Here is a 16,968-nt window from a genome sequence, read left to right as displayed (position 1 = left end):
ATTAATGATATAATAAATACTTTGATATAAATACTATTTTTAGATATATGGATTATGAGACAAGATACGAATATCATCATTGTATAGAAAATATTACATATTAAAAAATCATACTAAAAATAAAGTATACGTTTAAAAAAATATGACTAAAGTTTTTTAAACTATAAATTTGAGCGTCTAAAACAAATTTTTTAATTAGTAGTCGATATTTAAATATTCAAATTAAAATTTTTATAATATTATATAATGTCTTTATTTAGCATGATGATAATGTTTTTAGTTGCGTAATATGATTGAAATTAGAAAGTTGGACCATTTTTTAAGATGAAAACATATTGATATTAACATAAATTTAAAATTGGAAGAAAATACTGAACACGTGTATTACACGACTTAAGTAAATATAATGTTATATACTTAATAGCAAAAAAAAAAATATGTCTTTTGAAAACTATTTAGTGTTCGCTTTAAAGATAATTTGGTACTTTATTTAGATAATCTGCTTGTAATTTTAGTCTTCTAGGTTATATACAATAAGTACTTGTACATGTGATTTGATACTTTATTAGTAATTATTGTTTATATCCAAATAATATATTTGATCTTAACAAATATATATGGTTAAGGTAAAATGAAAATTTCTACAAATTGTGAGAACTTAGAGAACTCGGCATTACAAAAGGATTTTTGATTTTTTTTTACAGGAGGTGTGAATTAGCGGTTAGAGACTCAGGGTGTTAAACTTTTTGATTTTGGATTCAAGTTGTTAAAACCCCTAAAACATAGGGACTCAAAAAGTAATTTCTATTAATTAAATTTGAAATTATACGTTTGATCTCTAACTATATTAAATAATATTATACTTATTATATTATTTGATACATTTATATTTGTTATAGATAATTATTAATTAAATTTGAATTTATACGTTTATCTCTAACTATATTAATATTATATTATATTATATTTTGTGCATAAAAATTAATATGTAATACTATTATTAAAAGGGAGGATGCACCAGAGAGTTGACATGTGTACAAAAAGATTTTTGTTTATTAGTATAGGAAGATATTAATTACCAACTTTGCAATGCATCAAGGGTTATACATTTGTCATTAGGGATGAGCAAATACCGATACCGTCCCGTTCCCGAAAAATACCGATCCTGAATTTTGTGTAAACTTGGTACCGATACCGATACCGAAATATGTCGGTACGGTACGGTACGGTATCGGTATTTTGAGGGTAAAATTCGGTATTTTACCGATACCGTACCGATACCGAAAATGTCAAAAGGTGGATACCGTTTCCAGTACTGAAAAAATTCGGGATCGGGATTTCGGGATCGTGATCGGGATCGAGACGGTATTTTATACCAATTGCTCATCCGTATTTGTCATCACGGGTTGCACTCATGATGCAATGCAAAGTTTTTTATCTTTATTTTTTACTTTTAATCTCAGTACTTTTTCAACTTTTATAATAATCGTTAACACTTTTTCACTTTCAACATTGGTCCCTTATACTTTCATCTTTTACAATTTTTAGTTTTATGTTTCAGTCTAAATTTTGGGAGTTAACATGTCACAATGTGCGTGTATGGTTCAACATTTTAGGTCTATTTTTTCTATTTAACGACGCTGTCGTAATGCGCAGGTCCTAGATCGACTTGGTTATTGTTTTATATGTTTTACGTTTGGCGCGCGTGGTTCAACATTTTTACATCTAACTTCCGTTCGGATTTATTATTTTTTTGTTTTTTTTATTTCTTTTGTTTTACGAGTTTTTCTAGGATTATTTGTTGGTTATGATAGAGTAACATTGGTGCTACTTAATACAATATAGTTATTAACGGTATAAATTAAGAAAAATAAATTTTATTACGTATTGGTATCAAATGATTTGTCACAAAATGCCTGGAAAATAATATTAAAAAATTTCGGGTGAGTAGTGTGTGGGAGAGAGAAAGTAAACAATTCAGAGTGTCTTTATATCCAGTGTGTTTCTAGTGTTTTGTAAAAGAGTGTGAGAGAAGGGCTCAATGCACACAGTGGCGCAAAATACGCCAAACGTACTATTCCGGTCTCCACTTCTCCTCTCATTCCCAACGTTACACCTTCACTCCGGCTAACCTACGCTTTCATGTCCCCTTCCGTTACACTTCATTAAAACCAATGCTTCAACAACCCACACTGCCGTTTATGGCTAACATGCGCTTCCTCTTCATCCTCCTCATCTCCTCCGCCACTTTGCTAACACACGCCGACCCTTCGCCTGAAACCCTAACAGAAATCGACACACTTCTCGATTTCAAACTTAACCTTCATGATCCACTCGGTGCACTCACCAGCTGGGACCGGTCAACCTCTTCCGCTCCATGCGACTGGCGAGGCGTCGGTTGCTCCGCCGGCCGCGTCACTGACCTCCGTTTGCCACGTCTGCAGCTTAACGGCGCATTGTCTACCAAACTCGGTAACCTGCGCATGCTGCGCAGACTAAGCCTCCGGTCAAACAGCTTCAACGGTAGTATTCCGGTATCTCTGTCAAAATGTGAACTCTTACAATATGTTTTCCTTCAGTATAACTCTTTTTCCGGCGAGATACCGCCGGAGATTTCAAATCTGAAACAGATTTTAATATTTAACGTCGCCGGAAACAATATCTCCGGCGAAGTTCCGAAAACTTTTCCGTCAAGTCTCCGGTACCTTGATCTGTCCTCAAACTCACTCTCCGGCGAGTTACCGAACAACCTCTCCGACTCACCGGATCTGCAACTCGTAAACTTTTCATACAATCATCTCACCGGAGTGATTCCGGAGAGGTATGGCGGCTTAAAAAACCTTCAGTACCTTTTACTTGATTACAATAACTTGCAAGGTACTTTACCGTCGGCGTTAGCGAACTGTGTTTCACTGCTGCATTTTAGCGCCGACGGTAACGCAATCGGAGGTGTTATTCCGGCCGGAATAGCTTCGCTTCCTAAGCTACAAGTTATTTCACTCTCGAATAATAATCTCACCGGTTTAATTCCGGCGTCTATATTTTGTAATGTTTCCGTTGATAAACCGTCGATACGGAATGTTCAGTTAGGGTTTAATGCGTTTACGGATATTATTCCTCCTGTGTCTGGTAAATGTTTTAGTGTTTTGCAAGTTTTAAATCTTCAACAGAATCAGATTCATGGTGATTTTCCGTTGTGGTTGACTGATTTAGCTACATTAACGGCTTTAGATGTTTCTGGTAATCGTTTGTCTGGTGAAATTCCTGGTGAGATTGGGTGGTTGAAGCAGTTGGAGGAGTTGAAGTTGGCGAATAATTCGTTATCCGGTTTGTTTCCTAGTGAGATTAAGGAACTGGTTAACCTGAGGGTTTTAAATCTTGAAGGGAATTTGTTTTCTGGTAAAATTCCAAAGTTTTTGAGTGAGCTGACAGGGCTTAAGATGTTGTATTTGGGTGGGAATCGGTTCAACGGTAGTGTTCCTTCGAGTTTTAGCAATCTTACCCAACTCGAAACGTTGAGCTTGAGAGGTAATAATCTCGGTGGAACCTTGCCGGAAGATTTGATGTCAATGGGCAGCCTTACAACATTGGACCTTGAAGGGAACAGTTTTTTGGGTGAAATTCCGGTTAGTATTGGGAATTTGAAAGGTCTATCGGTTTTAAATTTGAGTGGGAATGGGTTTTCTGGTAAGATTCCAGGAAGCATTGGGAGTCTGTATAAGTTGACTGCTCTTGATTTGAGCAGACAGAATCTCACCGGAGAGTTGCCGTTGGATCTTTTTGGTTTGCCTAACCTGCAACTGGTTGCTTTGCAAGAAAATTCGTTTTCCGGGGATGTCCCTGAAGGTTTCAGCAGCTTGTTAGGTTTGCGTTACTTGAATCTGTCTTCGAATTTGTTTTCTGGTCACATTCCTTCAACTTATAGCTTTCTCAAGTCATTGGCTGTTCTATCTTTGTCGAATAACAATGTCTCTGGTAACATTCCACCGGAGCTTGGCAATTGCTCTGCTCTTCAGGTTCTTGATTTGGGTTCAAACACATTGAGTGGGAAAATCTCTCCTGATATTTCACATCTCTTGCATTTGACCCAACTCGATTTGAGTAACAATAATCTTTCCGGTGAGATACCACCGGAATTGTCCAGCATCCCATCCTTGAACTCCATTATACTAAACTCCAACCATCTTTCCGGAAACATTCCGGAGTCGTTTTCCCATCTGTCTAACCTCAATTCGCTAGATCTCAGTTCAAACGACTTGAGTGGTGAGATTCCAGCAAATCTTACCGCAATTTCAAGCTTGATGTATTTTAATGTCTCCAACAATGATCTTGAAGGGCCAATTCCTGAGCCATTGGCTTCTAGATTCAACAATGAATCCGTTTATGCGGGTAATGGTGGTTTATGTGGGAAGCCGTTGGATCGAAAGTGCAAAGGGGTAACTAGCGGTAGTAACAAAAGAATGATTTGGCTGATTGTTGTAGCTGCTGCTGGAGCTATTTTCATGTCTCTATGTTGTTGCTTCTACACATACAGTCTCTTCAGATGGCGAAGACGGATTCAAGAGAAGTCAAAAGCGGGTGAGAAGAAGAAAACGAGTCCACAACGAAGCTCGGGGACACGAAGTAGTGGCGAAAATGGAGGCCCGAAGCTTGTTATGTTTAATAACAAGATTACTCTGGCCGAAACCCTAGAAGCAACCCGGCAGTTTGATGAGGAGAATGTTTTGAGCAGAACCCGATTCGGGTTGATCTTTAAAGCGTGTTACAATGATGGAATGGTGTTGTCGATTCGTAGGCTGCAAAGCGGGCTACTTGACGAGAACATGTTTAAGAAGGAAGCAGAATTGCTCGGGAAAGTCCGACACCGTAATTTGACCGTTCTTCGTGGATATTACGCGGGTCCACCTGATCTTAGGCTGCTTGTGTATGACTACATGCCAAATGGAAACCTTGCAACTTTGCTTCAAGAAGCATCTCACCAAGACGGGCATGTTTTGAACTGGCCCATGAGGCACTTAATCGCCCTCGGTATAGCCCGCGGGCTAGCTTTCCTTCATTCGACTACCATGGTCCATGGCGATGTCAAGCCACAAAATGTTCTCTTTGATGCAGATTTTGAAGCCCATGTGTCTGAATTCGGGCTAACCCCACTCGCCACCAGCAGATCACCAGAAGCTGCAACCTCCAGTTCCGGTTCAGTCGGGACCCTGGGCTACGTGTCACCCGAAGCAATACTAACCGGTGAAGTGACAAAGGAGTCAGATGTCTACAGTTTCGGGATTGTTTTGCTGGAGTTGTTAACAGGTAAGAAGCCAGTGATGTTCACACAAGATGAAGATATTGTCAAATGGGTCAAAAGACAGTTGCAAAGAGGTCAAGTTTCCGAGCTTTTGGAACCCGGGCTGCTCGAGTTAGACCCCGAGTCATCTGAATGGGAAGAGTTCTTGCTTGGTGTTAAAGTCGGGCTACTTTGCACCGCACCTGACCCGCAAGACCGGCCCATGATGGGCGACATTGTGTTCATGCTCGAAGGTTGTCGGGTTGGTCCCGATATTCCATCATCGGCCGACCCAACCTCCCAACCTTCCCCGGTGTAGACCCAAAAATAACCCAAGTTTGTTTTGTTTAACATTAATTTTCTATTGATGTTTTTTCAAAAGATTTGATTGTAGTAATTGTAGTTTAGAAATTTGGTATTTAAAATGTGGCAATTTAGGAGGTTTTTGTTTTACGGATATGTTTCAGTTTTGTACTTTACGGTGGCCGTGCCGGCGACGGCGCCGGTGGTGGTGGTGGTGTTGGGTGGAAGGATAATTGGACAAGTGAGTCCGGCGAGGTAACATGGTGGTCAGTGGGGGTCTGACAATAGAGCCGTTAATGCATCACACTTACATTTTAATATTATTTATATTCGCTGAACCCCACAAATAAATAGTCATTTTTTAATATTGATTTAAATATTGGGATATCATAGCTGTCACTGTGTGATGTGTACAAAAGTATTTGGCATCGTTTTGCGATCGTAACAGTCAATTTCTTGGTGTTTAATGTCATAGACTGTCACTGTGGTATTTGACTTTTTGATCTTTGCGAGGAACATAGTTAGTAACGAATTGCATTTTGAAAATTAATTAATTAAACAACGGAATTTCAGAACCTATACAATGCCTAGTTTAGTATAACTGATTATATACTATAAATTTGCAATATATATGTGAATTGAGGGTATGTTATGCATAATTGGTTGTATCCATAGCCATATTTTCTTATCTCATATTTTGTTGTATGTTATGCATAATTAGCTGTACTCATAGGCTATAACCACATTTCCTCATCTCATATTTTGCGTTGTGTTGTGTTGTTGTAATGCATGAATTATGGTTTGTATAGTTGTATAATTTGCAACATATTGATATCAGCAATGGTTGTTGTAATATATGCATTATGGTTTGTATAGTGGTAATAATATAGAGATATTGTATAGACTATAGTGGTAATGATATATATTATGTATAGATTACGATGTACTAGTTAAACAAAAAATAGACGTGAGTTCATTATAATACGCGAGTCTTAGATCAACTTAGTTATTCTATCTATGTTTTACGTTTCGGTTTAATTTCTTCGCATTAACACGCCGCAACTTCAGTATTAGTGATCGCTGACAGTAGTGTGGCATTAGTGTTCGCCCCGCCGTAACGCTGAGTGCTTAATACTAGTTAATATTTAAACATTATAAATAAACAACAAGTTTTAGCTTAGTTGGTTGTACCCTTAGCTTTGGGTGATTTTCAAAAAAAAATGAAATTATGTGGTTTTAAATGTTTATAAATTAGAAAATGAAGTGCATTATTAATATACTTAAATATATATATAGGGGAAGGTTCAAATGAAAACCACTAGTTATTGTGAAAACTAGAAAACTAACTAAAACCCACTAAAAAGGAGGGAGGAAAGACTTTTAATGAAGGAGGGGTAAAATTGGAACAAAAAATATATAACTTTTCAAACATTTCTCATTTCTCCATACGTTATTATTTTAAAACAAAAATGGCACCATAAGATCACAAATTTTCTTATCTTTCATTCAAGTATATTCGAGCATATTTTTTATGACATAAAAAAAGATTTATGGTGTCGTCTTGTTTTCAATACTATTATTATAGTAGTGCACATGTGCAATATAACATGTATTACAATGTGCATTACATGCTTAAAATTAGTTTTTTGATTCTAGTTTAGCTTTTAGGGTTAGTTTTTTTGGAGGTTTAGGATTAGGATTAGGTTTTTGGGTGTGGGGGGGAGGGGGGTTTAGGTTTTTGGGGGGTGGGGGTGGGGGGGTTAGGTTTTTTTCGGGTTTATGTTTAGGGTTTAGTTTTAGGTTTTTGGGAGGGTGGGGGTGGGGGGGTTACGCTTTTGGTGGGAGGGTGAATTTAGGTTTTGGGGGGGGGGGTGGGGGGTGGGTTAAGTGGTTTAGACTTTCCGTATTAGTGCACATGTGCAGTACAACCAAAATTTTTTTCCATATATAAAAAGTAGCGATTTTTCTAAAAAAAAAAAAATTTGTATGTTTTTTAGGTTTTTAGGCTTTTTTAGTTAGTTTTCGAGTTTTCACAATAAAAGTGGTTTTCATTTGAACCATCCCCTATATATATATATATATAATCTATTATTTCTCTAATATTTATTAGATCCAGATATGTAATTAATAATAAATAAAGAATAAAACAAAGAATTATAAAATTCAACATATAACTTTATGTTTTAGAAAATATTTATGTAATACAATTAAATAAAATATGTCTACTTAATTTTAATTACCCAATAAATATTGTCAATGAGTGGAGTGGTTGGAGAAAGAATTGGTGTTCTTTGTCACACAAGTTCGATTCCCACTCTTCTCATTATTTTCTATTATTTTCTGCGGCATCCCAGTGAAGAGCAAACATAGGTGGTGTCGGTTCAACTTGGATGGGAGGCGAGATTTTACCGATTAATCCACTGTCGTGCCTTCGGGCGGGTGGAGGTCGGGTTTCCGCGCATTTTGGGAGAGCTAAGGGGCTGGTGGCAGCCGAGTAGTCCACCTTGGCCACAACGCCCGGTGTCACGGAAGAAATACAAGATGAGAGGAGTAGGACATTGTCATGTGCAACTGTGAGCTGTGTGTGTCCGCCACTCTACTCGCCTCCGCATCATTGTCTGATCTTGATAATGGGATCAAGACAGGACACTCGTCGTTCTACAATGGGAGCTCACACTATGACATGGCTCAGTATAACGAAGACATGGTCAAATTCTAGAAAAATGGCTTTGGGCATACAAGACTAGGCCAACTGTGAGTACAGCCGGCCCAGGAGTGAATACATATTGCACCCATCTGGGTTAAGTAGTGAAGGGCCGAATACTCGCAAAATGGAGACAGTTAGGTTGCGGTATGACAATCGTGGCCCGAGCGAGGGGTTCTAATGATAATTGTACAAAAAGTATGCTAATTTTTTTTGTTTATTTTTAAATTCGATTTAATGAGTTCATCTACGATTATTGAAGTTGAAAGATTCAAAGGGTTTTGGTTAAACTGGTGAGATTTATGATCATTTGACAATTGGTTTGAACTTTGAAGGTTATTTTAAAGGTTTGACAAAATAACGTGTGTACACAATGGATTTGTTATAATCGGCACCACATTAGCACCAGGTTTGACAAAATATTTGTCGTTTGGCATGTTTGCTGTCACTGGCATCACATTTTTCGGCTTCTAGATGATATGTAGAATACTATGCCACGAATAGTTATTATTACTAATATGTGTACACAATGAATTTGTTATAATCCGCGCTAAATAAAAGCTGAGAGACGCAACGACTCGGCTCGATTTAGTATGACGTCTGCGCACGCTTTAACGTGATGTCCGCACGTGTTATCCGCGGCGCAACGCCCGCGGGGTATTATCCTAGTTATTTTTAAATGGCAACAACTTCTATATGTCATATAGAAACCGGCCACCAACAAACTGGAAACACGAAAATCGTTAGAGCCATTCAAGTTTTGAAAATCACACCGATGAGTTTCTTTAATTATCATTTCACAAAAACTATCGAACTTAGTTGAGTTTCTTCCGATCAAAGTTAACATCCTCATAAGTTGTTAGTCAAAAGAATGGTATATTTGAATTCCATTGCTATAAATACCAATATTAACCATTTCTAAAAAACACATTACCCATCCGACTGTTGGAACCATAGTTGTTAATAGCGAATAAAGCTCAATGACGTGACGAAACTTGATTAGATGTTGTAAGTGATGGAATTCCATCTCTAGTGGAGCGCCCTTAACCCCTTAGAGCCATTCAAGTTTTGAAAATTACACCGATGAGTTTCTTTAATTATGATTTCACAAAAACTATCGAACTTAGTTGAGTTTCTTCCGATCAAAGTTAACATCCTCATAAGTGGTCAGTCAAAAGAATGGTATATTTGAATTCCATTGCTATGCATCAATAGCAAATACCAATATTAACCATTTCTATAAAACACATTACCCATCCGACTGTCGGAACCATCAGGAACCAACTATTTTTCCTAGGGGTTAAGATCTACAATGAAGTGGACTGATATTATGGTTGGATCGGTCGGACCATTTTATCTGACTCGTTGTCAAAACACTGGATGTAACTGATTTCGTGAGTGAGGAGGGAGATACATTCATTAAAAACCTAAGATCTGGGCACTGTTGTGTGTTCTGTGTTTTGTGCTTTAGTTTATTTTTCTTAGTGTTTGCTGGTTATTTCTTGATTGCTTGTCATTGGTGATAATGCTGTGATTCTCCAAAACGAATATCGATTGCTTAACAGATCATCAATTATGTTTATGGTTACGCAATTCGCCAGAACAAAGATCGGTTATGGTTAAGCCTTTATAACCAAACCGAACCTACTTTTCACATTCCTAGTCAACAGGTTAGTCACTAAAAGCCCCACTCTATACGTGGTAGTGACATAACATAATAGTCACTAACCATTACTACTTACTATACATGATCTAAAACTCTTCATACACATTTTGTATCCTTGTCAAATAATTAAATTATATAAATATGTATAAAAATAACATTTTTAATTATGTTGATAATAATAATAACTTTTTTTTGAACAGCCAACTAAATCACTGAATAAACATCTTGGGATGCCCTCAATCAAGCAAATGAATCCCCTCCTCCATAACGGTCAAAGTTGGATGCATACATGCGCCACCAAGCCACCAGTTCCGGGGAAAACCTGCCGCCTGAAGGCCCACTGCGGCAAAACCCGATTCAGCTCGGTGTCGAACTGGCGACCTCCAGAGAGGCCTAGTTCTAAACTTCATTGTCACCACCAATGTCCTTCAAAGTGATGCTAGTGGGAGTTGAACTTAGGACCTCAAGAAGAGAAACGAAGTTACTAATCACTAGACCAACTTGTCAGGATGATAATTCAAAGTGATAATAATAATAATAATAATAATAATAATAATAATAATAACTAATTTAATTAACCAAAATATAATTAAATTATTAGAGGAATCTATACTATATAATAAAAGAAACCATTTAGAGGACACTTGTCATCATATTAGGCCATATCTTACGGATAATTATTATTTTAATTTAATCTCTTTTTAAATATGTATTTAAAAACAAAATATTATTAAGTTTTGATATTAATCAACTATTACGTAATATTTCTTTTATAACTTAATAATAAATTTAGATTTTAGATAAGACGTATAATATTATTAGTTTTAAATATGTATTTAAAAACACAATATTATTAATTTTTACCTTAGTAAATTAATATAATAGTTTTAATAGTTTATTTTTCTTTATTTTAAAATAAACCCTTTGATTCACCGGAATAATTTTATATAGATACATATTACCATCATAAATTAATATAATAGTTTAATAATTTATTTTTCTTTCTTTTAAAATTAACCCTTTGATTCACCGATATGGAATAATTTTATATTGATACAGAAAATAACATAAGAATGGCAGGTAGACATGCAACAAGCTGCGCCGTAACTTCTTTTTTAATAGCAAATCCAATTCTATCGAAAACAAAACTTTGATTCCTCGACGTTGAAAATTGTTTTGCATGACATTTTGCACTTTATCAAGGGAATCTGACAACTTCCGGAGCAAGGGAACCAAAAGTATTAAAGGTAAGGGGAATGAAGAAATGTTGATCTTCAACACAAGCTTTTTCATACTTAGCAACTTTCTTTGATTCCGCCTTCAACATAATCTTGCCAGCCGAAATAGTTTTCCTTTAGCCTAACCCAACAAGGGGGACATTCTATATCGTATGACAGACACTTACTTTTTATTTGTAATATAAGTGTCCTCTAAATTGTTTCTTTTATTATATAGTATAAATTTGCTCTTATTATTTTCGATGACGTAATTATCTCTAATAAACTTTAAACTTTTACCATAGTATATATAATGCTAGACATAAAATTGAAAAACATTTTGGATGACATCAATAATTAAGACATAATATAGTTATATGTATAATATCCACTTTTTACTAAAATAATACCAAACAAAATTACAAATATAAAATCATTGATTTTACTAATAATAACAAAGTCTTAATTTTTTTAAATAATTCAAAAAATATATAACTAAAAACATATGACATTATAATACAGTTAACCCATTTATTATTATACAACCTCCCAAATATTCAATGATATTTTTTCTATCTTATATTACTAAATAAATAAAAAAAATAATATTAAGTGTTATCCTACTTTAAATGTCGAGTAGAATATAATATTTATTTTTATTTTCCTTATCAAAAAAATTATTATATCGATTTTATTACATAATTTTTAAACAAATTGTATATAAACTTTCAATATTACTTTATATATAAAATTAGATTTATTACGAGTTATTTAAATCTAATTTATATTTTATCACTCAAATGTTTGACCACTGTATCTTCTTTTCAATAATCATCTCCGCAATCATCATATCTGTCGCGTACCAAGTTATATCCATTAGTTTTTTTAAATAAAATTTTCTTATTATTTGGTATATAAAATAATATTTATTCAAGCCATGTAACACACGGGGGTTTTTAAATATATACTTTTTTTTATTATTTGGTAAACAATATTACATTTAACCCGTGTAATACACGTGGTTTTAAAGATATAACCTTTTTTTTATTATTTGGTATATAAAATTATATTTATTAAACCCATACAATATGGTTCTTATAGATATAACTTTTTATTATTTAATATATAAAATTACATTTATTTAACCCGTGAAATGAAGGAGGTTTTTAAAGATATATTGTTTTATTATTTAGTATATAGAGTTAATTTATTTAACCCGTGTAATACACGGGGTTATAACCTAGTTATAAAACATGACAAATGAATTATTAAAGTGTTGCAGCAGAACAACGGCTACGCAACAAATGTATAGAAAACACATGATAATCTTGTCGTTGGTGATAATTGATATAATAAAATGAAATAAATAATTATATATTATCTTGGAGACCCAACCAAGTTATTTCAGTTGGGTCAATAGCCTTCTTTCAATACTTTTTTTTTTTTGAAAAGTCTTCTTTCAATACTTATACATCATAAAGTGTGATTAATACTCATTAACTGCCGAAAAAGTTGAATGACATTAAAAACAATTTAATTAAAAAATTATATTCAATTTTGTAGTTGGCAACTTCCAATTTTAGTTTTTATTTATTTATTAGTAGGTGAGAAACCGCATATATTATACCGCGTAAGTTAGTAAAATTTGATTTAATTTTTGTAATTTTGTATATGTGGGATCATAAAAGTCAAAATAGGAAAATAAGAATCACAACTCTTAAAATAAAAATAAATAGAAACGACTCTTAAAATAAATAAAAAAAATAGAAACAAAATAACGGTGAATTTAAACTTTATTATAAAAATCGTAAAGTTTAAATAATGAAAGAAAATATGTGAGGTTGACGAAAATGAAATAAGGAATGTGTTAAATGTCATATTAAAAAAGAAATCAGATAAATTTGAAACGCGTAAGGATCTACGTGTAAATTAAATGGGTATACGGTTTAGACGAAACACAAAAATTAAGGTTGCTTAAATTGTGTCACGTGTCTCCTTAGACGAAACACAAAAATTAACGTTGCTTAAATTGTGTCATGTGTCTCCTAAGATTTTTGTGTATTAGATTTAGGTATAAAATATAATAAATAAATAATATAGAGATAATGATAGAGAAGATATACGGATAAAAATAAAGATTGAGATAGAGATTATATAAAGATTTAACATGTATATTGATATGTTCTAGGATATAAAATGTAATATTTTAATTAAAATTAGTGTAAAAGATAAATATGGAGGAATGATTCTAAGAGTGATATGTGACATTCTTTGAAATCATTAATTATAATAGAGATAATGTCTTTTATCAAAAAAACACCATCTGAGTACACAAAAAAAAAAAAAAAAAAAACTTTTTTTTTCTTAAATTTACATATCGTCGATGGAAAAGAAAGTTAGAAATAGTAAGGGCGAAGCTTTTCATAGGTCAGGGTGGCCCTCAGTATTTTTTTGTCAAGAAGTGTAATTTTTACCCAAAAAAATAGAAAATTTTATATATCGAGGCCGAACCCCGTTTTTATTTCTTTAAACTATTAGCCTAAAGCCCACCAACTCATTTAATCCATTAACCTATATGTCTTACTACAATGCAACTTCGCAAAAAAGGTGTGGGAAAAAATAACAATGTGGATTAACATACCTATGGTTAAAACCGAAGAAAACCTAAAAGAACTATTATCGGAGCTGAACGAAATGAATCGCAATCAGAATATGAGGAAAGCAATACACGCAATAGCAATTCAAACCATGTGGTCTCTTTGGAAAGTCAGGAACGAGAAGGTCTTCGGTAATAGACAAGGTACGGTGCAAACGACTGTGGCGACCATAAAGGAGGCAACACTTCAAGGAATGAGGATGAGATCTAATTATAAAAGCATTACACAACAAGAGTGGTGAGATTTTAATGTAATTTGGTAATGAATGTAGCAAACTTGATTTCTGTTCTGTTTGTTTTGATTTGTTTTTGGCTGTGACTGGTTTGCCAGCTCCTAGCTGGAAATCCAATTTGGTGGATTAATAAAATGGTTTCGTTTGCTATTCAAAAAAAAAAAAGAAAAAAAAACTAATTAACACTCATATCGGTTAATTGAACAACGTCGCTATCGGTATTGGTATTCGTTTTTATTGTTTTGATCGATGTAAAATGTCTCAACTAGTAGATTGCCCCGTGTATTGCCGCGGAGTTTCATAAAATTTTACGTCAAAACGTAAACCAACTGAATACGCACATAAAAATAAACACGAAAACGTATTACATTTGACCCAATTCATTTCCGGTTAAATTTGCATCGAAAAGTAAATCAACTTGAATTTATACACACACGTACATAAAAATAGACACGTAAAAGTCAATTACAAAGTCTTTAGAAAGTTGAGATGTTGTAAGTGTCAATATTGAAATTTGAAGGGTAAAAGTATACAAAAAGACAAAAAAAAAAAAAAGCATAAAGAAACCTCAATTCACTATTCACAAAAGTCGATAATTGTATTATATATAGTGGGTTAGGATAATGTGAGAAGCAGGGCTGAGCAAGTACCGGGTGGGCGACGACTCAGGGCCAAAAACCTAAGAGGGCCTGTAAAAGTTTTTAGAAATTTCAATTATAGTTTAATTACATGACAATTGTGAATAAATACTTATAATGGGAGATTAAACATCCATCCTTATAGCTCACTGGTGGAGCGTCACTTTTGTATTTTGCAATACTTTGGTTCGATCCTGAGTGAGATCATAGGATCTATAGTTTCAAAACTTTTTTAAATACCGAAATTCTAAACTTTTTAAAATACCAAATTATTTTTAAATTAATAAATTCTTCTGAAGCAATAACTTTCTTAACTGATCATGTTTTTTGATCCTAAATAATCATCTACTGTATAGGATAAAGTTTCTTAGCCTTACTCTCTCACAAAATCTATACTATATAATAAAAGAAACATGTTTTGCTATACTTTGGTTTATTTTACCCATAACTTTCCTAATTCAACCCTTAACTATGATGAATTGACATCTTTCACCCTTCACTTGTGAAATATCAAGATGAACCCAAGAAGTTCAAGTGAGTTACACTACACGTGTAATTAAAATCTATACTATATAATCCGTTAGTTTTTTTAAATAAATTTTTTTATTATTTGGTATATAAAATCATATTTATTCAACCCATGTAATACACGGGGGTTTTTAAAAATATAACTTTTTTTATTATTTGGTAAACAGTATTACATTTATTCAACCCGTGTAATACAATTGTTTTAAAGATATAAATTTTTTTATTATTTGGTATATAATATTACATTTATTCAACCCATACAATACATATGGTTCTTATATATATAACTTATTTTATTATTTAATATAAAAAATTACATTTCTTCAACCCGTGCAATAATGGTGGCTTTTCAAAAGATAATGTTTTATTATTTGGTATATAAAATTCAAATCTATCGTATATGATAAAAGAAACCTGTTTTTGGACATTTGTCATCCTCTCATTTAATTGATTAATATTATTAATAATACTAATAATAATAATATTTAATCTAAATTAATAGAAATTTTTATTATTAATAATATTTAATCAAATCTAAAATCTAATCTAATACAAATTTTTATTATCAATAATATTTAATCAAATCTAATAAGAATTCATACGAATTCCAAAGTTCATATTAACTTTCAAATAATTAAAAAAAATCCACCTAACATCACAAATGTTTCTGTTAAATTCGATTAATTAATTTGTTCAACAATCACTATTATCTTTATCATTCAGTACGGTTAACCAATTTATCATCATACAACCTCCCACTTATTCAATCATATGATTTTTCAATCTTATATTAACTAAATAAATAAAGATTAATATTATCCTACTTTAAATATAAAAAAAATCCGTTAGTTTTTTTAAATATTTTTTTTATTATTTGGTATATAAAATCATATTTATTCAACCCATGTAATACACGGGGGGTTTTTAAAAATATAACTTTTTTTATTATTTGGTAAACAATATTACATTTATTCAACCCGTGTAATACAATTGTTTTAAAGATTTTTTTTATTATTTGATATATAATATTACATTTATTCAACCCGTGCAAAAAAGAAGACTTTTAAAAAGATAGTGTTTTATTATTTGGTATATAATATTACATTTATTCAACCCCTACAATACATATGGTTCTTATAGATATAACTTATTTTATTATTTAATATCTAAAATTACATTTCTTCAATCCGTGCAATAAAGAAGACTTTTAAAAAGATAGTGTTTTATTATCTGGTATATAAAATTCATTTATTCAATCCGTGTAATACACGGGGTTATAATCTAGTAATCAGTTTATATAAATAGATGAATGATTTATCTACTTTAAAATAAATAACTGATTAGTACTCATAAGTCATAACCAATTATATAAAAAAAACGGCAGCAACGCCAATGGAGGCATGAACTCGAATCTGAACTGTCATCGACATGAACCAACAACGATCAATTAAAAAGGGTTCGAAGTTATTGAGTTTTATGAGTGTTATAACAATTATTGCCGTATATGGGTTTTTACATTTTGTATATGTAATTGATGAGTTTATATTATACGTCGTGTAGGGCCCGGTTTTTTATTTCACACATTTTCGAATACGGGCCTGGTTAGAAGTACTATGCTAATTGACAAACTTGAGAAACATTCTGAACCACACATTTTCCCTAAGCTTTTCGTAATATACACATATGTATAGTTTAATTTTAAACTATACATATGTGTATATTACGAAAAGCTTAGGGAAATGTGT

At 33.0% G+C, this 16,968-nt stretch overlaps 1 protein-coding gene across 1 annotated transcript; it reads left to right on the top strand.

The window, feature by feature from the left end:
- The first annotated feature begins 1,997 nt into the window (after nucleotides 1–1,997).
- Nucleotides 1,998–5,904, top strand: LOC110878803 (probable LRR receptor-like serine/threonine-protein kinase At4g36180). The gene has a single exon (XM_022127168.2). It carries the CDS (start codon nucleotides 2,175–2,177, stop codon nucleotides 5,595–5,597), a length of 3,423 nt encoding a protein of 1,140 aa, XP_021982860.1. The 5' UTR covers nucleotides 1,998–2,174; the 3' UTR covers nucleotides 5,598–5,904.
- Nucleotides 5,905–16,968: the final 11,064 nt, after the last annotated feature.

The sequence above is a fragment of the Helianthus annuus genome, chromosome 9 (genome assembly GCF_002127325.2).
Source record: "Helianthus annuus cultivar XRQ/B chromosome 9, HanXRQr2.0-SUNRISE, whole genome shotgun sequence".
In the NCBI taxonomy this organism is placed as follows: Eukaryota; Viridiplantae; Streptophyta; class Magnoliopsida; order Asterales; family Asteraceae; genus Helianthus; species Helianthus annuus.
The sequence above is the reverse complement of the archived record's forward strand: the minus strand, read 5'-3'. Positions and strand labels throughout refer to the sequence as shown.